General features: G+C 58.5%; 1 protein-coding gene and 1 non-coding gene across 2 annotated transcripts; both read right to left on the bottom strand.

The window, feature by feature from the left end:
* Window positions 1-1,812: 1,812 nt before the first annotated feature.
* WNT10A (Wnt family member 10A) lies at window positions 1,813-18,625 on the bottom strand. Its single transcript, XM_063161911.1, has 4 exons — window positions 18,382-18,625; window positions 15,432-15,694; window positions 7,230-7,606; window positions 1,813-2,576 (listed from the first exon to the last, which is right to left on the bottom strand). The coding sequence occupies exons 1-4, from the start codon at window positions 18,438-18,440 to the stop codon at window positions 2,109-2,111; spliced, it is 1,167 nt and encodes a 388-aa protein (XP_063017981.1). The 5' UTR covers window positions 18,441-18,625; the 3' UTR covers window positions 1,813-2,108.
* TRNAV-GAC (transfer RNA valine (anticodon GAC)) lies at window positions 4,921-4,993 on the bottom strand. The gene has a single exon. It is a non-coding gene; the product is annotated as a tRNA-Val (tRNA).
* Window positions 18,626-23,824: the final 5,199 nt, after the last annotated feature.

Here is a 23,824-nt window from a genome sequence, read left to right as displayed (position 1 = left end):
GCAGAGTGGTGAGAGCTTCCGTGGTGAGTCAGTCATCACCCCAGGCAGCCCTGAGATCACCAGGCATCTGCAAAGCAGCCCCGGGGAGGTGGGAAGCCAACGGCACCTACCAAGGGCTGGAGCATGATGGATGGGCAGAGCTTCCCTGCCCTGAATAGCACAACCTTAGGTTTGGCCAGCCTAGGAGGGAAGGGAACCTCAGGGGGTCCAATTAGTCCTTGGGCTAATGGCCAAAAGGCAAAAGTCTGTGGGATCTGGAAAAAAGGCCTTGATAGTGGAGATGGATATTGGAGATGGAAAAGTAGGATCTCAGGAGGGAAAATGAACTGCTGGAGCATGCCCTGTCAGAGTAAACTTGCCCCACGGGAACAACATTGCTTTCATGCCTCACAGGGCAAGCCTGGGTGCCCCAAAGCCCAAGATGAGATCCTGTTCCCTGCAAGAACACCAGCCCAATGTCTCTGCTGCTGGGAGCCACCATGGAGACCTCGTGTCTCGCTGTCCCTTCTGTGCTGGCAGACAGAGCCATGCAGGTGCCGCAAGGTCACTGAAGCTCCTGTGCTTTCTTTCAATACCTACAGCATTCTCCTCCTCTCCTCACCTGGTTCCAGAAGCAAGGACCCCATCCACATGGTCCCTTCAGGAGGGAAAAGCCAGCCCTCCCCTGCAGGGATGGTGAAGGGCAGAGCATTTGTCCCGGCCGATGCAGCTCCAGCTGTGTGCGTGAGCGTTATGAAACGAGGACACGGGCCACTCCCTGCTGGACCCGGGCTGCTCGCTCCCTTCCAGCCTGGTATTTTCCTCCTTGATTTAGTTTTTTTTTAAAATTCACTTCTTTTTTTTTTTTTTTTTTTTTCTTTTTTTTTTTTTTTTTTTTTTTTTTGTGTAGCCCCAAGGGGTGCACAGCCGTGGGAGGAGCAGGGAAGTTATCAGCCAGGAAACAGCAGCAGCATGATTCACTGCCTGGCCTCTGCAGGCTGCTGCAGCCCTCCCGACCACCACAGCAAGCTGCCATTTGTGGACCCCCATTGCCTGGCCCACCCGTGCTGCCTTCCCCTCTCCCTGCTCTCTAGCCCCACCATCCCTGTCCTGGAGTGTGGGACACAGTGGGGCAGCTCCCAGCTCCGCATGGTCACAGGCACGGGGGCAACAGCCAGGATTCCATGGGATGGATGGGGTCTAGCATGCATCCAAGTGGGCAGAAGCTCCCCAGCAGCCACCTTGCAAGTGTCTGGGATGCCTGTGATGGGTCCTCACCTTCTGCCAGTCTCCAAACAGCTGACAGGACAGTTATTATGGGATGGCAGGAGAGCACCCGAGAGAAAGTATCACACAAGTAGGTTAGCAGCACCGAGGGTTGCCCTCCAACCTTCTGTCACCCTAGAGGAACGGAGAGCCCTTGGCAGCAGGAAGAGCAGGGTGCTGCATCCTGAAATACCGTGTGCAGTCTCCAATCCACTTTTATTCACAATCAGAAAATAACTTACCATATAATAACACAGACACAGCACAGCCCCGGGCACCCGCCCCTCTGGCCGCGAAGCCCAAGCCAGCCCAGAGGTAAGAGCTGAGCCCCAGCCCGGGGAGCCGTGCCCCTTCTCCATCCCACGGGGTGCTCCGACCCCATCCTGCTCCGAGCACAACCTCGCGTGTGGTTGGAGGAACTTGTGCACAGTGCTAGTGTGTGTCCCCCCCCACTTCCCTCCCACCCTGGGCTCCCCATGCCCTGCTGTCCACGACCCCATCCTGCTCCATACCGCTGGGTGCCAGCGGGCAGTCCCCCACCCCCAGGCCCTCCCTCCGCCCCCCCGAGTGGTGCTGGTGTCGGCGGTCTGTACAGCATGGCCGTGGGCTCCCCGGGGCCAGGAGCCTTGGTGCTCTCATGTGGGGTTGGGGGGCAGCGGGCAGCCCTGCCCTGCCCTTCCCGGGTGACGACAAAGTGCTGATTTTGGAGGGTGCCGAGCATGTCCTCTCCTGCTCCCTCGGAGCGGAGGGAAGCGGGTATCGCGGCTCCACCTCCCCCCGGCGCCAATCCCCGTCTCCCTCCCCTGCCGCAGGCAGGCGTGCTTGTCCCTGGCACCCTGGGGTGGGCACCCAGCCCTGCCTGGCTACTTGCACACGCTGACCCACTCGGTGATGCGGCACTCCTCGCACGCCACGAAGCAGCACCAGTGGAACTTGCAGTTGCAGCGCTCGCTGCGCGTCTGCCGCAGGATGTTGTGGCCGCGGCCGCAGCACAGGCTCTCGCAGTTGTCCATGCCCGGGCTGGTCTTGTTGCACAGGCGCCCTTGAGTGCCCAAGGAGTCCAGGGCCGGCTCTCGCTCGCAGAAGTCGGGTGACTTCTCAAAGTAAACCAGCTCGCTGATGCCGGCCCGGCGGCGGTGCCGAGCGTGGCCCGGCTCCAGCTGCCCGGCATTCCGGTTGTGGGGCCGGATCAGGGTGGCCCCGTAGAAGCGGTCCTTGAGCAGGGACCCCACCAGGCGAAACTCAGGCGTCACCTGCCAGCATGTCTTCAGCTGGCAGCTCCCTGAGGTACCGTGGCATTTGCACTTTCTCCTCATGTTGTCCATCACCACCTGGGCGGAGAAGGAAGGACACAGCAGTGAGCATGAAGGAGACACGTTTTGGGGACTGGAGAAGCCACAATGGAGCTCTGTGTGGGTTGGCACCACGGGAACATCAAGGGCTGGCATGAGTAGCCATCAAAGCTCTGGAACTGCAAAGCCAGCAAGGCTGCGCCCTGTTGCTGTGCCCAGTGCAACTCATGTCCCACACCCTGTCCCTTCCCATCCTGGTAATACCAGCTGGCTTTTATGTTTCATCAAGGGATTGGCACCTAAAGGAGAGGGTGAGCTCTTTGAGCACAGGGAGGAGAAGGAGCCTGGATCTCACCTCCCACTGCTGCTTGGTTCCAGCAGCATCAACCTGATCATGGACCCCACTTATAAGCCAGCATGGCTGCATGTGTGCAGCCATACCTCCCCAGTGCAAGGGTCTCCCACACACCTCACCAGGCAGTAGCATTGCAAGTGGGCCAGGGGGAGGGATACTTCCCCTTCCTTTCCCCACCCCAAGGCCTTCATCCCATAAAGCCCCAGTTCTGGGAGTCCTAGGAGCAGCTCTGCTTTTAGCTCTTGCCTGTTCTCCTTCAGCCAACCTGGTCACAGTTCCAAATTCCAAGCAGGGATCACATCCCTCACTTACAGTTTGTAGAGGCTGCAGTGTGGCCAGCGCTACCCATTCCCCCCTTCAAGGGCCAGGGTGCATAGGCTGGGCTCTGACTGTGGTTTGGGCCAGCCTGAAAGCACAGCTCGTGCAGGGGTCAGAGGCCAGTGTGCGGTTCCTTGGACTCCCTTGGCAAGGCTGCTGAGCCCCCAGACTGCATGCTGGGAACCCCTACATCCCTCATCCCTGTAAGGGATACTGCTGTGGCCAAGCCAAGAGAAACAGCTCATGCCCATCAATCCTGAGGGGCACAACATGGCCACACATCCCCACACAGGCTGGAAAGAGGCAGTTTATAATGTCCTCTGCTCTGTCCCAACAGGGATTCCCTCCCTCCATATCCATGTGCTCACACAGGCTTCACCAAGTTCCCTTCCCATGCTGACACCCAAACCTCACCAGGAGTTCAGATGGGGCTTGCAGACAACAACAGGCTGATCGCCATACCCAGGGCCCTGCTCCAGGGCTTGTGGGGCACTCCAGGGGACACCTGTCCCTGTGAAAGGTGCTGTCCTACAAGGCCAGTCCTGCCCATCTACCTGGCTTCATGCCTGCCACATGTTGTCTATTCCTGTCCCCCTCCCTGGGAGGGACACATGTGACAGGAGAGCCTTGTTTAGGTAGGGGTGGGTAGTTTTTATTCCTTGTTTTCTTGTTTTTGAGTAAATCTCCAAGTTGCTAAGCAGTTATGGTAATGAAACACGCCTGGAGCTTGGGGCACATGGCGGAGAGGTCTGGGCTGGGCTGGAGTTTGGCTTTCATCCTGCTCAGAGTCCTGCTCCTGCTGGGAAGAGCCTCCACCTCACAGGTAATGAGCTACCTGGCCTCTCCACCATGTTCTGGGTGTGACACCAGCTGCTCACCACTGTTCTTGTCACTATCCCTGGGAACAGTCTAGCACTGTCACCCTTTCCCACATTCCCACCCTGCTGGCTTGGCTGGACCAGGAAAAATCTGCATTCAGGGCTGTGGCTGGCAGTCTCTCTACGAGGATGGAGGGGACAGTAGTGTGACAGCTGGACAGGGATTCATTTAGGCCTACAGCTGGTCACAGCAGGGGCTGAGGAAGGTGTCAAGTGTGGCCATCTCCATCACCCAAGCCATCACTGCTGAACATCCTGAGCCCTAGCACCACAACACCTGTCCACCCCTGCACAGGTAGCACAGAGGGGACAGGACCCTGGCAGAGCTGGGACATGCAAGAAGGGCCCATCTGAGTCTTGGCCCCATGCTTTTGTCATTGAATTCTCTCCATGCACCCTTACCCGTCCTTTCCCTGTCTCATAGACACCCAGGTTCGACACATGCCCAGACTCGCTGGTGCTTTCTTTCACACATTCCCAGCTCCTCCCAGGCACGCTCATAAGAACTTTATCGTAGGTCTTTGTTGTGAGGGTAATGGGTAGTTCCTGGCTTCCTTTCATCCTCTCTTGCTCTCTGATCTGGTGAGTTAGGAGGACCTGCAAAGCTTCTCTCACACTCCTGCTGCTCCTTGCTGGGGAGCTTGCTGCCTGCCAGGGATGCAGAACACCCACCTCAGTCTTGAGTTGGACCAAGCAATGATTGTCCCAGGGCTTCCTATTCCTCAGGAGCAAGGTAACCACTGCAGGGCACTATCAGAGGATGCTGCACATCCCTTTCAGCTGCAATCCCCTGCCCAACCTCATAGCTGGGTGTAAAAAGGAAAAATCAGTGTGTTTCTGCCTGGTTTCGAACCAGGGACCTTCCGCGTGTCAGGCGAACGTGATAACCACTACACTACAGAAACCACCTCAGATGGCACCTGGGTGCCACCATCCATGGAATTGTCACCTCCTTCCATCATTTAAGAGTCTGAGCCAGGAGACAGGCTCACCCACAGGCACAGCACCCTCGGGACTCACAGGAACCACAGAGAGGATGCTCAGCATCAGTGAGATGCTGGAGAGCTCTGGGTGCTGCTTGGTGCATGGAGAGGGATGGTGCACGGCAGGGCATGGCACGAGGCGTGCACGTCCACATCACTGCCCTGCTGAAGAGGTTCAGCCTCAGGACTTGGAGGGGAGGACCACGGAGATGCTGCAACCAGCACAGCCATTCCTTTCCAGGGAAATCCCAGGAGACTGTTCCTTATTACAGCAGGAAAATTGCTCCTAGTAGTAAGTGGGGCTTAGGTGGGTGTGGGACCCACAGCATTGCTGTAAGAGCAGGTGGGGAGTTGGAGAACCCATCCCAAGTGGGAACCATCCCCAGGGCCAGCTCTGGCAATACACACAGCACCAACAGACACAGACCAGGCACAGCATCATCTCCTTGCTCCAGTGCCCGGCGCCCACAGCACCACACATGGGCTCACACCTTCATCTCAACAAGGTCCCAGAGCTGCCTGTCCAGGCATTGCTTCCCCACCTGCACAGGTACCATTCCCCTTTATTCCTTTAGTCTTCTTCTGCTTCTTCTTCTAGTTCCCAGGCTCCTTTCATCAGTCCAGATCCTGTCTCTGAAGCCACCAAGAGCAGACATTGCCAGTCTCGTGGCTGTCTGTCCTCAGGGACAAGCAGACCCCAGGCATTCTCACTGTTACTGGATCCCATGGGAAGGGTTTCGTGACATCCTGCCAGAGCAAATATTCCTCTCTCACCTTGCCTTCCTTCTGCAGGCTGTGAGGTTTCCCTTGAGAAATAGGGAACATGACCACAGGTTTCTGAGCACTGCCAAGAGTCCTGGAGATCTGGGGCATGGAGAGATGTAGGGGAATCAGGATGAGCCCTGCAGTCAGAACTGGAACAGGGGTCTTGCCCAGATTGGGCCAGAGCAGTCTGCAGAGGATTCAGCTGCCTAACACAGAGTGAGCTTTCACCACACACAAGTAAACAAAGCCAAACAAATCAAAAGTTTTGGTATTCCCCAGACATTTACAGCTTGGCCAAACTGGGGTGGCTTTTCCAGGGCAGTAAACCTCAGCTCCAGCATCAGGGTAAGCCACACATTAAAGTCCTGCTCTGCAGCATCCTCACCTCACAGCTGGCCTCAAACTTGCTCAAAGCAAGAGACACATCCAAATGTCTGAGCCATCCCAAGGAAGCATTCCCTGTGGAATTCTGGCCTTTAATTATTTATTCTTGCAGCCTCTACACATCCCTTGGCACAGCCCTGGCAGCATGTGGCTGGGGTCTTGGGGACGAGTCCTGTTGGATTCAAAGGATGTGATCTCTCAGGCACCTGCTGTGAGCAAAAGCAGGCAGGGAAAGGCAGCCATCCTCCCAGCCCCTCCTGCCTTCGTGCTTCTTGTCTCCAGTGTTTTAAACCTCAGCTTCCAGACAGAGTGAGCTACTAATTAGTACCTGTAACAAGACCTGACATCATAAGAATGGAGGGGAGGCTGTCCTGCTTGCCTGAGCAGGCTCCAGCACACTGCTCAAGATGGGGGACAAGGCTGTGGGCTGTCACCTCTGCTCCCAAGGGCATGCTGTGTTTCCCAGCTGGCATAGGAGCCCACTGCCTAACTCAATCTCATTCACATCTGCCTCCTCAGGGCACTGGCTCCCTTTCTGGAGGCAGACACATCTAGGTGCTGCAGAATCTGTGCTGTGTCCCCATGATGCCAGTGACTTTCTCCTCCCTCTCTTTAGCTTACCCCACTGCAGCTGCCCAACACCAGTTCACTCTGTCCCTGAGAGGCAGGAGCCAGAATCATTGCTGTGCCACCCTAGTAGCACCGCTGCAGCACAGACAGGTGACAGTGGCCTGGCCAGCGTCCCTTGGCAAGGCCACAGCAGCAATGCTCAGAGGTATTGCTCCCAGCAGGTGCTTGGCCAGCATATCCTTGCAGCCCTGTCCTGCTAAAGGCATCACTGCCTTTGTTCTGGGCAAGACTGGGGAGAGGGGGTGCCTTGGGGGCAATGCCAGACTCACAAACGGTTCCACAGCAGCCAGCACGAGTCCCTCAGAGCCTTCTCACACATGTCCTGGGGAGCCTGTTCCCCCCATCCCCTCCCCACAGCCGTGACCGGCGCCCCACTCACCTGCCGGCCCACGCGGTTGTTGTGCAGCCGCATCCGGGAGTGGATATCCCTGTAGGTTTCCCGGGAATCGAGGAAATCCTTGGAGAACTTCTCTCCATAGTCCACATCAGGGCTGCAGCCTCCCCATTCCCAGGAGTCCTGGAGGCCAGGGGTCTCAGCGGGCATGTGCTCCATGTGCACGCCGTGCACCATGCCCTTGCCGCGGTTCATGGCCTCCAGCTGCAGGCGGTGCAGCTTGCGCCGGAAAGCCTCCTCATCGCCCCGGCGCTTCTGGTCACAGCCACAGGCCTGCAGCTTCCCCAGGGCACAGGCGTTGGACACGGCGTGCACCACGCCGGCAGCCGCTATGGCGTAGGCAAAGGCGCTCTCCCGAAAGCCTGCAAGGAAGGACACGCTGGGTCAGGCTGGGTGCTGTGACCCCCGAGTGGGGCTGGGTGAGGTCATCGTCACACTGGGGTGCAAGGATTGGGAGGTTCAGCTTGTGTCTTGCTTTTTCCTGATGCACCAGCTCCCACACAGGCCAAGAGTGAATCGCCACTCTCTGCTCTCCAGCCCCATCCCCACCAGGACACACTGCTGCCCTGAGGGCCAGCCCTGCCCTAGCTGGGACCCCAGTTTCCACCATCACCCTGCTCTCACATCACTCCAGGAGATGCCACCACAGCACTGCTCAGGCATCAGGCTCTGATGGGAAAGGCAATCCTGCCTCCCCTCTCCACTCAGAGTTTCCTACTATACTAAATATAACACTGGCCGAGAGATATTTCTGCTGAAGAATGGGCCACTTCTGCTTACTCACAGGGTGCAGATTAGGCAGTAAAAAGAGCAGGCAGCACTGCCTGTCCAGCCCCATTCATCTGCCCATACCCCTTTCCACCCTGAACCCTGCCAGGTCCCACAAGAAGCTCTAAATGTGACACCAGGCTGGAAAAAATTGAGCATCCCTCATCAGTTAGAGCATGGCGTGATCATACCGTGCACTGCCAGAGCCAGCAGCTGGTTGTCATTAAACACTAGGGAGTGAGGACATCCACAAGTGTCATTAGCAGGGGACAGGGCAGATGGGGACAGGGACAGGTCTCACACAAGGGGCTTCATCAGGCTCCATGTGGCTGTGAGTAGGGAACACCTGAGAATCTCTTGGCTTCACTGAAGCCAGGTGAGGACCCTCTCCTCCCTGGGAGTTTCTATTCTATTTGAAATGCAAAGTACTATTTTTGTTTGTGGTTCCCAGGTCAGGCGGGGAGCCTGCAGTGCCCTTTGCTTTGGTGCACACTGACTGGCCCCAGCATGAGGCAAGGATGCAGGGAGTGCCAGATTTTGTGCCGTGGCGTCACATGTGAATAAATAAATAGCTGGAGTTCCCAGCCTCTCTCCCTCTGTTGGACATGAGCAGTTTGCCTTTGACGCAGCTGAACAGACAACAAATTTTGGGGTGTTTTCTTCACCAAATCCACGCCATCAAACAGGGGTCTGGGGTGAGCACCCCAAAGCCCTGCCTGTGCCCCAGAGCCAGGAGCAGGGAGAGTGCAAGCGCTGCTGCTGGCCGTGCTGGGCAGTGCTCCCATCACGCATGTCTCCTCCGCGGTTACTGCCGCCCGCTGAGCAAACGCTATGATCTTATTAAAGGAAAATGAAATGCAGCCCGGAAACCTGCATTTAAAGTCGTGCTGCTCTTTTGTGTGTTAATTTGACACTGGTGCGTTTAAAAAATTAACGAGGCACTGCTTAAAAGCCAGCAGGAGCCTCTCCCAGCTTCCCCTCGGTGTGGGACAAGCTTGCTCTCAGCCTGCCTCTTTCCATGCACAAGTTGAACAACATTTTTCAGCGGGCAGGTAATGGGGCCGCTGGTGCGTACACTGTGCCGTGCAGCCTCCCCAGGGAGAGTGCTGGCAGGCAGTGCCTGCAAAACACCCACAGCGCTGCTGGAGCATGAAGGCCCACATCTGGGCAACTTCAGTCCCCAGGTGAGCGAGGGAGGATGGAGAACCAGCGCAGAAAGGTCTCCTGGATTCCCAAATCCTCCCTATGTCAGCTCTCTGATCCCACCATCTGGGCCAGCTTCAGCCATTCATATGCCAAACCTGGGCACAGCCCAATTCGTCACTGCCACCCTGCTGGGCATCCCCAGCTCCTCGCACAGCCAGTGCCTGGGGACAGGGGCAGCGAACCCTTCACCAGCGCAACACCTTCCTCTCAGCCCTGCCTCTTTCTCACACATTTCTCCAGTCTAAAATATAATTTCCGGTGTGGCATCTCCTTAAAATCTCTTCTGAGCCCAGACACAAGCTCTACCCCACCCAGTCCGTCTAGCAAGCCTGTGTCCTGACAGGTAAAGAGGTCAGGTTGATTGGGCACCCTCCATGGCTGGGAAACCCATGGGTTAAAGCCCTAGTCCTCCTTCCTCCTCTAGTGCTCTCCCAGTACATGTGAGCGGATGGATGATGTATGGGACCTCTTGTCTGGAGCTGCCATTCCCCAGGTTGTGGGCAGGGGACAGACTGGTCCCCAAGACATGGCATCACAGCATTCAGGAAGTCTTGTTCCCATCTCATCATGGTCCTTTCCCTGCTCAGTATCACTCTGCCTGGCCCCACCACTCTTCCCTGCCTTCTCCCCTTCTTCCCTCCCCTGCTCTCATGGGGAGCTGTGAGCAGAGGGGAGGAGGGGTCAGGGCAGCACTGGGATCACAGCAGCCGTGCCAGTACAGTTTTGCTAGGAGGTTCAGTTTACTTTCCTTGCTCTACCCCAGCCACACCAGAGACAGAGGATTGAAGCAAAGCAACGAGCAACATGGCTGCAACAACCACCTGCTTCGTGGGCTCAGCAAGGCTGGAAGCTTCCAGGAGCCACAGCCAAGAGTGGTGTGTGGTGGCCAGCCCTGAGCCCATTGTGGGGAGGCTCTCCAGCTACCCCAGCCACCTAAAAAGACCTCAGCAGTGATTTTTGAGTCACCCTATCCCTCCAGAGACCACAGAAGGGGTGTAGTTGTGGGAAGTACAAGAAGTATTGCATCCTGCAGGGAAGAGAGAAAGGAGGACACAATCCTGACACCACCACCAGCATCCAGCCTGCTGTATACTTAAAGACCATAGACAAGGACAGGGCGGAAATCTCTTCCCCAGGTCAATTCCCAAAGCAGGGAATTTTCTTAGGCGGGAAGGTTTCACTGTCAAGCTGTGCCTAAGAGATGTGGGGTCATTTAGCAAGACCGCAAGTCCCAGCAGCACTGGACCTACCACGGACACTGCAGTTCCTCCATCCTTCAAGCAGATGTGCAATGAAGGCTACAGGGCTGGCTCAGGCACAGCTCTGGGCTCTACGCTCTGTAGACCAGGGACAGCTGGAGGCACGGCCTTCCTCCCACAGCTCACCATCACATCCAGGCAGCAGCTCTCTCCCAGCACTGATCACTGCAATGCCTGGCTGGCACTAAGGGAGCCACGGGACAGCCTCACGCAGGCCCACCCCAGGGTACCCCAGGGATGCTCAGCTGCCCCCTTCATGGCAATACCCCCCAGGATGGGGTGCAGCTGCCAGGAGCTGTGGGCACATTGCCCCAGCCCTGATAGAAGGCAGAGGAGAACTTCTCCCTCCACCTCCTGCGAGGCCTGCCGAGATGGCCAGTCCCGACATGCTGCCTCTCCCCCAGCCCCGCTCCCTCCCCTCCCCTCTCCCTAATTAAACTGCAGGTGAACCTGCCAGGGTCTGGCCCAGCACCAGGCACTAAATGCCTCCCTGCAGATCCCAACTTGCCTCCCTGCACCTCCTTGAGCGTGCCAGGGACAGCCCGCAGCCCTCGCTGCTGTCCGCCCACGGCAGCGTGAGGGAGCAGCCCTCGCTGCCGCGCAGGCTGCAGGGAGACCAGCTCGGCCCCACATCGCCAGCAATGCTGCCTGGCCCCAGGGTCTCCCTTCCACCACCAGTGGGGAGAAGGTCCAGGGAATGGGGGAACCCACAGGGATGAAGCCAAGCCTCCACAGTACCCGCATGTGCTGCAGGGCCAGGTGGGCAAAGCCCTTGGTTTGCCCGGGGGTGCACAAATCCCTGCCAGCAGCCCAGCTGCAGGTGCGCCAGGCCAGGCACTGCGGTCTGCGGGCTCCAGAGCTTGGCTGGGGCTCTGCAGAGCTGGGTGCCGGGGTCCTGAGCTTGGCAGCATCTCCCTGGATAACTGAAACAGCACCTGCCTCCCTCAGCACGCGGCAAAGCTTCCCCAAGCTCCGTTTCACAGCTGGCTGGGCCCCAGCACCTGGTGTTTCCAGCCTTGCAGGGAGTTCCCCACTCCCTGCTGGAAGAAATCAAGATCTGGCCATGGCCACGCAGACCCTTTGTCACCAGTGAGCCCTTCTAAGGTGGGCATAGGGCATGGAAACATCACCCATCTCTCCAAAGGCTGCAGGAACCAAGAAATACTGCACTCCAGGGTCATGTCCCCTCCAACCACGAGTGTTTGAAGGCCTTCAAGGGCATCCAGCCCCTCCATGGCCTAATTTTTTTCAGAGCTCTATGTAGATGGGGCTCAGGTGGGCAAGAGCAAAAGGGAATAGTCAGTCCCATAGCACACCTCAGACAGCCCCTGCCCAACAGCCAGAGAGTCCCAGCCCTGATGGCATTGTACCCACCCATGGGTGCACACACACTGGACAAGGACCAAGACTCAGTGACCCACCACCATCTGCAGCTTGGTTTTTGTCAGACAACCAGGCACAGGTCAGCCCAGCCAAGCCACACAGTGCCTGGCAGCCCACAGATGCTGTGGTGGGACAATACATCAGGACAACAGGCCGTCCTCTCCAGCAGGGTAGGCACAATCATGCTGCTCACCCTTGGAGCAGGAACATGGGATCTATTTCCACTGCTGGTGTAGATGGAGCCACCTGCCTCGACCTCATTGCTCCTTCCCCCTACCTCTCCTGATGCCAGAAGAGAATGTCTCTGTCAGCTAGGTGAGCACACGGAGGGAGAGGGAGGTACAGCAGAGAAGGATGGGACCAGGGACAGCACTGGAGAGTCCTGGCAGAAGTGACAGTGCCAGAGAATGGGCAGGAAGGTGGTGAGCACAGGCAGCCAGCTGGGGAGCCAGGGAAGACTGGAGGATTTGCAATAGCACTGTTGAGCCTGGCTTTACAAGGACATGGGCCAAGGAGGATGAGGGGTGCAGATGGCACTGGAAACTCAACAGAGGTTACAAATGACATCTCACACCCCAAGGATGCAGCATCAAAAGACCAGACCTGAAAAACCCACACACCATGGTGGTGTCGCAAAAGAACCCAGTGGCTCTGTGAGAGCAGGGATGGTGAACCCCTGGGCACCCTCCTTGCCCTCCACTAACCTGCTGTTGAGTGTCACAACCACTGTTTCCCATGCCCCAGGGATGGCAGCATCTCCCAGGTCTGTGCTCTGCCCAGGATGCTGGCAGCATCCCTGTCTCCAGCTGTGCTGCTCTGAAGCCACCCTGGACTCCCAGCCCTGTCTGATTTGAAGCCTCTCCTTCCTGTCTCCCCGGAGCTTGCACTGAAACTTCTGGGATCAGCTCAGCAGGATGAGGAGATGGGCACCCATCTGCCATTGTCCTCTTCTCTGTCCCCAGGGATGAGGTCCCTGGCAGCACTGAGTGCCTGGATACTGGGCACTGAGGGATGGGCACCATGGGACAGCTGGAGCAGTGTAGCATCCTGTCTGGCTCATGCCCACCCTGAAGAAGACGTGAGAGATGCAGGAGGACAGGACAGAGTTGGGGAGCGAAGCCAAGCGGGGAGAGCGGGAGGGAGAAGCCAGCTACAAATAATTTAAAGTGAGATTCACGCACGACTGAGCTGATGGCAGAAGAAGTGGGAAAAGGAATGAAAGATTAAAGGGGTCTGTCACTTCGGGTTACAAACAATGATCCTACAAGCACGTTGTGTTCCCAGGCACGGCAGGGATGGGGCAGGGCACAGAGCAGAGCCCTGCTCCCTGGAGCTCAGGTGCATTAAAGTCTGCGCCATGGAGCCTGCACCCCTCACTTCTACCACTCGCTGAGATGCATCCCCTCTCTGATGGCTGTGCCTGGAACAGATGGAAGGCAAGGCTCACGGCTCCAGCACTGCTACTCAGGGACATGAGTGGGTTCAAACTGGGCCAGGGCTCTGGTATCAAGGCTTGCTCCATGCCAGAATGGCTCCAAGCAACTACATGAGATGGCTTAGGGCTCATCCTGCAACCCCTGCTGCCAAAACAGTAGTGCCATGAGATGCCTGCCTGCCCGCCTGCCTGCTCTGATGCTCCAGCCCTACCTCCATCCTGCCCTGCTGCTGGATGTCGTGTCTCCATTCCAGACAATGGGATCCCACCAATGCTGAGAGCCTGGGCTGAGCCATATCCAACAGCTTGAGACATGGGCAGGACTCCAGGGTCTGTGGGAGCCCCCACATCCATCAGTCACAGCCCTGACAGCAAGAAGGGCTGTAGGAGCATCTGAGACACAAGTGAGGTGCAAGGCCCTGGGGCCAGCAGCAGACAAGGTGAGCTGAGGGAGGGATGCAGGCCACTGCTCTCTGCTGCTGGTGCTTCTCTCCCAGCCTGGTGGTACCCAGAGCAAGGCAGCTTGTCTGGGTGTGTGAGCAACTCGAGCCAGCGTGCCAGTGTCTCCTGTGCCTGAGGAGACTAGAAGTGAACCACATTCCTCAGAGGACCTGGAAATACCTCGATGCTTATCAGGGCTGACAGTCCCCACCCTTCCTGCCAGGCCCTAACCTGAGTACTGCTCACAGAGGGAAGAGATGCTACCCTTCTCCAGGCACTAAGGTCCTGAGAGGGACCAGAGCTGCTCCATGGCAGGACCACAGCTCTGATGCCGCATATGCTCTGAGGAGCATTCCACCCAGCGAGGCTATCCAGGCTGCCCTGGACATCTTGGACACCAAAACACTTCTGTGATCCCCTCTCCAGCCTTCTCCCCACTTGCTGCCTGTGGGCTCCTGCCACCACATCCCCTCAATGACATGTAAGCCTCAAGCTGCCACCCTCTCCTCATTGAGACTCTCCTCATAGTCCCAGGGAAAGAAGATGTAGGATATGGAAGGATGTTTGAAGAAGAGTGGATGGTTGCAACTCTCTGCTGGGCATCAGGCTGAGAGGCTCACAAAGCGGGTGTGTGAGCAGTTTTTTGGGTAGTTTTCACTTTTCTTGGGGGCTTGAGGAGTGATCTGTGTGCTGGGCACGTGGCCTGCCCTCAGCACCCTGGCTGCTGGCCTCTGGCACCACACTGTCCTTCCTGACCATGCCCTTCCTGTGGCAATGGGCACTTAGAAATATGCTGAGGCACAGGTTTCAATGAAGGGTACTCGGGTGAAAATATACATTCAAGTCCTCTAGAAGATCCCATGAGGTCACAACCCTAATCTGCACCATGCAGGCCACCCCTCTGCATCCCAGAGACTGCTCCTGAGGGAAAGAGTATCAGCCAGGGAGGCTCTGACACAGGCAGAGCCAGACATGACTGCGAGGGAGAGGAGATCCTGGCACCAGGATCCTTGGCAGAACATGGAGAGCTAGGAGAGCTCTCTCAGCAGCACAGCTGGGGGCTCTGTGGGCAGGTGAGCTCCCAGGACAGCCTGTATCCCTGTCCCCTCTGCCATCATGCTTTAGGGTCCCACAAAACAGCGACCCCTTAGCCCTCTGCACTGGGCAGAACACCAGGGTGACAGCTTCACAGAGCTATGTCCCACTAGTTAGGGGCATTTCAGCTCATCACAACACACTAAAACACCATCCCCAGAGCAGGACTGAGCCAAGATGTTCAACTGTATCCACCAAACCAAATCCCAGAGCACGGCATCCACCTTCAGACCAATCAACTATGCTGCAAACCCATGGCACTGCTCCAAACACCAGCCTACACCACACAGGGAGAAGATGCCAGAAAGCAGGAGGGCCTGGAAAGAGCCTTAGGAACAGCTGGAGTTGGTCAGGGAGGAGCAGCTCAGGACAAGGGCTAGTGCAGTACAAAGGTGCATGGAACAGCTTTACCATAGTGCAGTGCTCCTTTGTCTGGGAGACCATAACATTTGTCTGCTTCATCCATGGGGGTGCTGAAGAGCTCACCTCATCCTCCCCTGGGCCAGGGAAGAGCTGTGCAGGGGCCCAGGGGGAGCCCATGAGAGCTCCAGAGAGCAGGGGCTGGATAGCGGGACAGGAGGGGAACCGTCCAACCCTTACCTCTGCTGAAGATGATGCTCTCATATGGAATCTTGTTCTTGGTCTCAAGGCTGGAGCAGTTCCAGCGCTGGTCCCGGAACTGGTGCTGGCACTCATGGATGGCGATCTGGATGCCCTGGATGGCCGAGGCGGTGACGTCGGGGTGGCGCACGCACACCTCCAGCTGCCGCCGTGTCAGCCCCGGCAGCGTCAGGCACACCGTGTTGGCATTCAGCACCGGCTCTGAGGGCAGCTTCAGGCCCAGGATCTCATTGGAGCACGAGCTGGGAGGGAAAGGACACCCTTGAGCTCAGAGCAAGCAATGTGTCAACCACTTGATTTTCTATTTGGGGAAGGGGAAAAGTCTGTGGGGGACACAGACAGGGAAGGGACAGGCTCCTCAACCCACACAGTGCCCATTGCCTATAGGGAATGCTGGAAAAACTCAGCTCAGCTTATCCAGGCAGAGAAAACCAGCAGCACTGGGGCTGCAATCGCCTTCAACAGCATAAGTACAGTACAGGCACCCTGTCAGCCTCTGCCAGCAGCAGTTAAATCTGGCCATCCTGCCCCTGGAGCCCAGCATCTCCCAGGCTTGCTCTCTCTGGGTGCTCCACCAGGGATCTCCCACACCAGCCATGCACTGCAGACTCTCAGCACACAATGGCCCAACTCGCCTTCCACAGAAAGCGTGGGCTTCCCCCTGGGAGAACTGACAGACCCTGGAGCAGGAGGACCATTCCAGCCAGTGTTGCTGGCTGATCCCCTCCCTGCATCTCCTGCATCCCCCCAACACTGCTGGTCCTTACAAGGGAGGTAAAGGGAAGGATCAGCGTTTTCTTTCCAGCTCAGCTGTGAACTATGGAGCCAAGCACTGTGCCAACTATCCTCAAGCTCCCAGCAGCAATCCCAAGTCCACTGTCACATCCTAGCCCCACTGAACCAGACACCTGTGGCCACAGAAGCAGAGAGAGCAGCACATGGATGGGTGCAAGGAGAGGCACATGGTCCATGTCAGGGGTACAGGTACTTACACAAACAGAGATGTGACCTGGGGAAATTGGGAAGTGTGGAGTGTGTGGAGATGGGATGTGGGATGTGGGATGTGGGGAGACAAAGCATGTCCAGAAACAGATGCCTGGAGCTAATACAGAGGTACACATGACAGACAAATCTGGAGAAGGAGACAGTAGGAAGTGTTTGCCCAACTCCAGGGAATGGCTTGAAGGACTCTTGGATAAACCGTGCCCAAGTGGAAGACCCACAAAGCAAGCAGCAGAGAGTGGGACATCCAACAGCATCCAGCATCTTGCAGCATGGTCCACTAGGAGCTCAGCACCACCCTGCTTGTTCAGGAGAGCTTGGTCCCTGCTGGGAGCTCTCCCCAGGAAAGTCTCCCCCTGTTCCCCGGGACAGGCAAGAGCTGGGTCCCTGGGAGAAGCAAGGAGCTCAAAGCCTTTTGAACTTTGATTACAGAAACAAAGCTTGGAGGAGGATGCTGGAGGAAGGACTGCAGCTGCCAGGTCTTGGGGAGAAGGGTTACTCCTCCTCTGTTCCCTCAAACCCTGCAAGCCTGGTGCAGGTACATGGACAGAAGCAGCTGCCAGGGGATGAGATCCCCAGCTCAGCACTCACCCAGCTCTGGAGGGAAGGTTCAGCCCCAGTGTCTCTGCTGAATTACAACTTGCTCAGGGCAGAGGAAGAGCTGTCAGGATCAGGCTGCTGCTTTCTCCAGCTTCCCAAGGGTGTTTATAGCCATCCCACCACTTCCATGGGTAGTATATGAATATGCCCCAGTACAAATCCACAGTGACTCCAATAGGGAGAGTCAAGGTGGAGCGGAGAAGAAAGACAAAGGGAGTGCATCTCTCCAAAACCCCTACACAGGAGGGGAAATCTTCTTCCCAGCTTCCTGCACTCACTCCCACTGTCAAGCAAGCCCTGGCTGACAAAAGATGCAGAGCAGGACACAGCCACCACCATCTCCAACCCCAGGAGCTCTTGCCCCAAACACTGCAATGACTTTGTTCCCTTCATGTCCTCAGCCTGACACAGCGCCTGCCATCTTTTCCCAGGGCATCTCGGGATGGGGGCGATCTTTCTCCCGATTGCACTGCAGGGAAACTGAGGCAGGGGCTCCGGAGAGTAGAGGGAACGTCCTTCTGCCTCTCGCTCCACCCAGGGCTCAGAAGGGCCAGGGACCGGCAAGAAGCTGTCACTGTCACACTTCTTAGGAGGATACAGCGCTCCCCCCAGCTCTCTTCCCCCTTTAAATCTGGATTTAAACTTGATTTCACGGTGACAGGCCCCCAGGTCACAGGCTGCAGCGGCTGCTGCTTTAATTAATACAAGTCCCAACGTTAACAAATTATATTTAAAGAGGCTGGAGGGAGGGGGAAGGGCGGGGGACCCCCCCAACTCGTACCAGCACCAGGATTAACCCCCGGCTGCCTGCAGTGCACAGGTTTGGGAGCGGGCAGAGGGAAGGCGAAGACGGGCAGGGACGGTGAATTTGGGGGTTCGCTTTCTGGAAAGCAGGTGGCCCCCTCTTACCCCTCTAGCATTTAGGACAGGCGGAGCCAGGGAGAGGACGCAGGGGGATCCAGCAGGCACCAACCCCCAGGACAGTTACATCCCAGCCGGCATTCCCCCGTCCTCCGCCTGCGAGCGGGGAAACTGAGGCAGTCGGGGCGGGCGCTGGAGCGTCTCTGGCCGGGGAGGAAGGGGGACAGCCTCCTGGAGCGGGAGAAGCTGCGCATCCCGCCGATGTTCCATCAGGACAAGGGAAGGCGGAGAGCGGCAGCAGCCCTGACAGCCCCTGGAACGGGGGCCGCAAGCGGCGGGACCCCCCCGGAGCCCCCCGGGCAGGCCGCCCCCCGTGCGGGGCTGGGCGCGGCGGCTCCCCCGCGCCCTCCCCGTGCGGCCGGGGCTCTGAGCGGCGGGGCTGGGGATGGAGGGGCGCAGCTCCTACCTGGGTACCCAGAGGCTGAGCAGCAGCGAGCAGAGTCCGTGGGCCAGGGCCGGGCGCATCTTCGCTGGGGCAGCGGCTGTGCGGGCTGCGGGCGGGCGGGCGCCTTTGGGGCAGGGGCGGCGGGGCTCGGCGCTGCTCTCTGCCCGCTTTGTTTGTTGTGGGTTGTTTGCTTGTTTGTGTTTTCCCCTCTCCTCCCTCTCACTGGCTCCCTGCGCGCCGGGGCTCGGCTCGCCGGGGCGGCTCTGCCATCCTCCCGGGATGCGCCCCCCGCCTCCCGCCGCCCCGGCGCCCTCCGAGCCCGGCGAGGGCTGCGCGCCCCCCGCCCTGCCCGCCGCCGCCCCGCCGCGCGCAGCCCCCCGGCTCAGCCCTCCATGGCGGGACGTGCCGGGGGGCCGGGGGGGCCCTCGGCCCGCGGGGTGCGCTCCCCCGCCGCTCCCCAGGGCGCCCCGGGGCTCCGGGGCCGCGGCGGGCGTGGGCAGGGCTCGCCGGGCGAGCGGCTCCGCGGCTCCCGCGGGGCCCGCAGGCACATGGGGAGCCGCGGCCCCCCCGCCGCCCCCCGCCGCCGGTGTCGCCGGGCCTCCGGCGGAGCGAGCAGGGTCGCGGCCGGAGCGCCCCGGGAGCGCTGGGCGCGGAGCGGCGGCGGCAGCGGCTCTGCCTGGGATCGCGCTGCGCCGAGCATTACTCAGCGCCCGGAGCCCGAGTCCCGACACGTCCAGACAGGAGCCCGCGGGGGAAGGACGGGGCAGAGGGTGGCAGCGGGGCGGGGAGCCGGCGTGTCGCACGCAGCCTACCGGAGAGGGAGCGGGCGGCGGGGGGGGCGAGCGGGCACGGGCGGCGGGAGAGTGGGCGCGGGGCCGGGGGGAAAGCGGCGTGGGGTGGGCACAGCGTGGGTGAGTGGGCACGGTGTGTGAGGTAAGCGTGCGGAGCGCGGAGAAGTGTGTGTGGTGGGAATGCTCAGCGCGGAGGAGGGTGCGGAGGGTGCGGGGTAAGTGCTCGTGGTGTGGGGTGAGCGTGGATCCGGAGCGCGGGCAGAGCTGAGTGTACCCGGCCCGTGGGCTTGTTGTGTGCACGGTGTGCGGGACTGTGCGTGGGGCGGCAGCCGAGCGTGCATGCTGTGGCACCGTATTCGTGGGGACTTGGGGGACCGAACGCTGCTGGGAGGAGTGTGCTCAGGGCATGGGGGAAAGGTGCTGTGGGCGTGGGGTTTTGTGGTGTGCACATGGAAGCAGAGTGTGCACAGAGTGAATGTGCGTGGCATGGGGTGAGCGTACACGAGGTGTGCAGTGAATGTGCTCAGCGTGAGAGTGCACCGAGTGTGGGTGAGGGTGTGGGGTGATCGTGCACGGCTTGGTTCAGTGTGTGTGGGACAAGGGGGAGTGTGCACAGCATGCATGAGCAGGGGACCCTTGTAATCGGTGAGAAAGCAGTGTACAGGTGAGTGTGCACGGCGAGGGGCGAGGCTGCAGGGGTGTGATGTGTGTGCAGTGTGGGGGGAGTGCGTCGGGCATGGGGTGTGAGCGGGCACTGGGTATGGCATAAGGGTGCAGGGCATGGGGGAGTGTGCATGGAGCACAGAGAAAGTGTGAGTGGTGAGCGTGAGCGTGTGTGGAGTGTTGAGGACTGTTCTCAGTCCCAGTGCCTGCATGCCCTGGGTGTGGGGCGAGTGTGCACAGGGTGTAAAGCGAGTGTGTGTGATGTGGTCAAGGGTGGACAGCGTGGATTGGATGTGATTGAGGCATAGGGTGAATAGGCAGGGTATGAGGGCAGAGGGAAGTGTTAATGGGGATGGAGAGAGTGCAGGGTGTGGGGTGTGTGGGGAGTGAGTGTACCAGCATACAGGAAATCCATGGGGCATGGAGTGAGCAAACACAGAGAGAAGGCTGTTCATAGTAGCATGGAGGAGGAGTGGGGACAAGTGTCCCTGTGGTTTGGCATGTGCAAGAGATGCTGGAGGTTCACAGAGGGTGTGCACAGGGGGACTGGGGGTGCTGGCACGAGCTGTGGTTGTGCAGGAAGGCATTCCTGATGGTGTGGGCCATGTGGGTGCCTGTCAGTGTGCACAGGAGTGTGAGCGTGAGTGGCACATGCTGGGGTGTGACTCTGTGTGTGTGGGGGCATGGAGAATGGCCATGCACATGCCATGTGCCAGCCCCCTTTTGGGTTCCCCCAGCCCAGTGCCAGGAGAGCAGTGCTGCAGGGCCAGTGCCTGTGGAGAAGTTGGAGAAGTTGTGGATGTGGTTCTGCCTTCCCTCAACAGGGCCACCAAGCACTCCCAGGTTGGACACACAGTTTTTGCCCACCTCCTTGGCACCATCAGTTTAGTTCTTGGGCACCCTTTACCCTCATGGAGTCCCAGTGGGCAGGGTATCTTTCATCTGGGAGCTGTGCAGTAGCCTTGCAGGTTATCCCTGTGTCTCCCTGCTGGTTCCTTGGGGACAGGAGGGTGCCCTAGAAAAGCCCAGGCTCACTGGGCTTGCAGCAAATGTGATCTGCCCCAATGCAGCCTCTCCCCAGAGATGCTTGGTGTCCCCTTAGTTTGGGTGCCCATTCTGGGGGTAGAGGCCTCAGCTTGGGTGCTGGGGATGGGGGTGACAGGCAGTACCCTTGCAGGCCCCCACTGTCCCCAGCCACTACAGCCCACCCCAGGCTGGTGTTTGGGCCATAAACAGCTGCCTGGCAGGTGCCAAACCCTCTCCACCAGGCAGGCACTGGGCATCTCCCCATCAGCACAGCAGCATCGACAGGGGCCACCTTCTCTGCTCGTGTCATGGTTCCTGTTTGCACCAGAGAGGAAAATGCACTTCCTTTGGGACATGACTTGCAGTCTGGGGGTGAGCCCTGAGACTATGCTGGTTCCCCTGGGTGCAGCGGTGTGGCATCACCATTGAGATTTCTTCAGCAGTCCTGAGGTTGCTGGCTGTTCTCCTGTCCCCAGCTCTGCTGCTGAGTGGGCTTAGCCTGCGTGCAGGTATGGACCCTGGTACAGAGCCAGCATCTGCCCTCCAACATCCTTGCCCACACAGTTTAGCAAGAGGTGAGGGTGCAGAACCTTCTGTCCCTGTGGCGAGGGCCTGAGAACACAGAGAGGTTCCTGGCACAGCATCACCCAGCACTCATCACTTCGTCCATAGCTGCTGCCCCCCTGGATCCCCCAGCACCCAGCCAGTGATGTGCAGTATCCCACACGAGTTTGGGAATGGTGTCAGGACACCCTGTAGCCACCTGCCACCGAAGGAGGTTGAGGTGCAGACTGGTGATGAGAGCTGTGGTGTCAGGGTTGGGCAGAACACACCAGCAGGTTTGTGGACATGACACACAGCGGTCCCTAACATAGAAGCCATTGCTCCCACCCTCTGCACTTCCTCACACATAAGATCTGGCTCCTGTCTTGAGTTTCCCCTTTACATCCTGGAACAGACTGTCTGAACCCAAACTTAGCAGGCAGAGATAGGGCAGAGGGACAGCCTCCAGTTTCAGGCAGCTTCCTGGCTCAGGTGTCCTCAGCAGGTCCTCAGCACCCCTTTCCTTCTTGGGCCACCCCAGGGATTACACCCAGGCGTGTGCTGTCCTCAGCCTGGACCCACCGGAGATCCCCTGGTGAAAGCAGGACACCTTCCCACCAGAAGTTCCTTCCCTGGGTAAGGGGCCCTTCCTTCCAGGCTTCAGGAGCACAGATGTTTGTATGTTTGTTAGGATCCTGTGCACAAAATAAATGCCAAGGCAAATCAGAGAAGAACTTTCATCCTTTCACAATCACTTCCAAGTGTGTCTCACTCCTGCTGACCTGGGGAGGAGAGCAGCTGCTGTGTCCCAGTGCTCACAGTGGGGGCAGGCAGGGGGGACCTGTTTCCTCATGTCCCAGCAATGTCCTGGGGCTCAAGAGGAGCCAGGTGAGCCTTTTGCTCCACCCTTTCCTCTGCATCACACCAGCAAAGCCCTCAAGCACAAGACTAAGCACCTGTTGTGGCCCGGGGAACTGGGGGGCCAAGGACAGGACCTGGCCCTGCTGAGCAGGGATGGGTGTAGGCAGGGATGTGAGGCTGGTGGAGGGTGCTTTGGTCCTGATGGGACCATCAAAGCTCAGGGCAAAAAGCTGAGCTTTCTGAGAGCACTGCCTCTGTTCTTGTCATTATTGTAGGCCCCCAGTTGGGAACGCAGCATCAGTGGGTCATGGGACCTGTCACCTCCAAGCTTCTGTCCCATCTCCAGCACTGTTCAGCAGCCCCACACTCTGCAGAGACCAGGAAGGGATGTGGGATGCTGTCAGAGCTGGAATGAAGGTGGTTTCTCCCCAGGACCAGTGTACAAAAGGTGATGGGGAAGTACCTGGTGCACTGCACTTTGGGAATACCCCTTGGAACTCCCCTGCCCAGGCCAGAGCACTCAGGCAGGTCCCTTCTTTCAGCGGGTTACATGATGCTCCAGGATGTGCTTTGTGCAGGGGACTGGGGAAGCATCCATACCTCTTCCTCTCCATCCTCCCTTCCCTCCATCCTTCTGTCTCTCTGTCTCTCCGTCCCTCTTGCCATCCCTCCATCTCTTACACTGCACATCCTCCTGCCCAGCCCTCAGGCTGCCTGCACTTTTCCTGCTTTGTTTCCCTTCCTTTGTGCAGGAGCAGGTCCTGCCAGTGCCCCACAGACCTGGGAGAATGGAGCTGGCTCTCCTGTTGCCATCTCCATCTGAGCTCCTTTCCAGCGCCTCAGCACTCAGCCCATAACTTGCTGGCTCTGTTCCCCCCTTTCCTCCTGGCATATGCCCTCCTCCAGCCCCTTCTGCCTTGTGATGAGCAACTTCCAAGGCCTGTGTCCTGGACAGTCATGCAGCTTCTCTGAGGTTCTGCATGTCCAAGGATGACCCACTAGAAATCCATGGCAGGAAAATGCAGGGGTTGAGACCTCTGAGTGTATCACACTGCTCCTACAGACTGGCTGTGGGCCCACAGATGCGACCAGAAAGCAGCACAGGGAGAGAACAGCCTGCTCTGGACAAGCACAATCCTGGCCATGCTGCAGCTTTGGAGGGGCTGATGGCCTCTGGGACCACCAGGCCAGCCAGCCTGAGTGTGCAGGTGTGGCAAGGTGAGGCAGCTCTGATGACACAGAGTGGGGCTGAAGGGGTGCAGAGGGAAATCTCTGGGAAATCTTAAAGTGAGAGGAAGCTTGGACAAGGAGAAGGAGGAGGAAGGGGAGGCCTGCTGGGAGCCCATGCAGCCATCCACTTACCCAGCTTTTGACATCCTGAAGCACAGCTCTCCTCATGGGACCGGAGTGACAGCTACGTGAGTCAGGGCTGGGTGTGGGGTCAGGGTGACCCTGCCTTTTGTGGCAGCATTAGTCACCATGCCAAACTTCCCCAGCCCAGCAGCCCTGGAGCCCCCAGCATCACTGCCTTGTGGCTGGCTCATACCCCACAGCCTGCCCGGGTGTGCTTGCTGTGACTC

Source organism: Melospiza melodia, chromosome 8 (assembly GCF_035770615.1).
Source record: "Melospiza melodia melodia isolate bMelMel2 chromosome 8, bMelMel2.pri, whole genome shotgun sequence".
In the NCBI taxonomy this organism is placed as follows: Eukaryota; Metazoa; Chordata; class Aves; order Passeriformes; family Passerellidae; genus Melospiza; species Melospiza melodia.
The sequence above is the reverse complement of the archived record's forward strand: the minus strand, read 5'-3'. Positions and strand labels throughout refer to the sequence as shown.

Excerpts from the sequence above, each read along its gene's own strand:
- WNT10A (XM_063161911.1), bottom strand. The coding sequence starts at position 18,440 with ATGCGCCCGGCCCTGGCCCACGGACTCTGCTCGCTGCTGCTCAGCCTC. Across the intron at positions 7,607-15,431 it reads GAGCATCATCTTCAGCAGAG|GCTTTCGGGAGAGCGCCTTT; the intron begins GTAAGGGTTGGA and ends CCTTCCTTGCAG. Across the intron at positions 2,577-7,229 it reads ACAACCGCGTGGGCCGGCAG|GTGGTGATGGACAACATGAG; the intron begins GTGAGTGGGGCG and ends TTCTCCGCCCAG.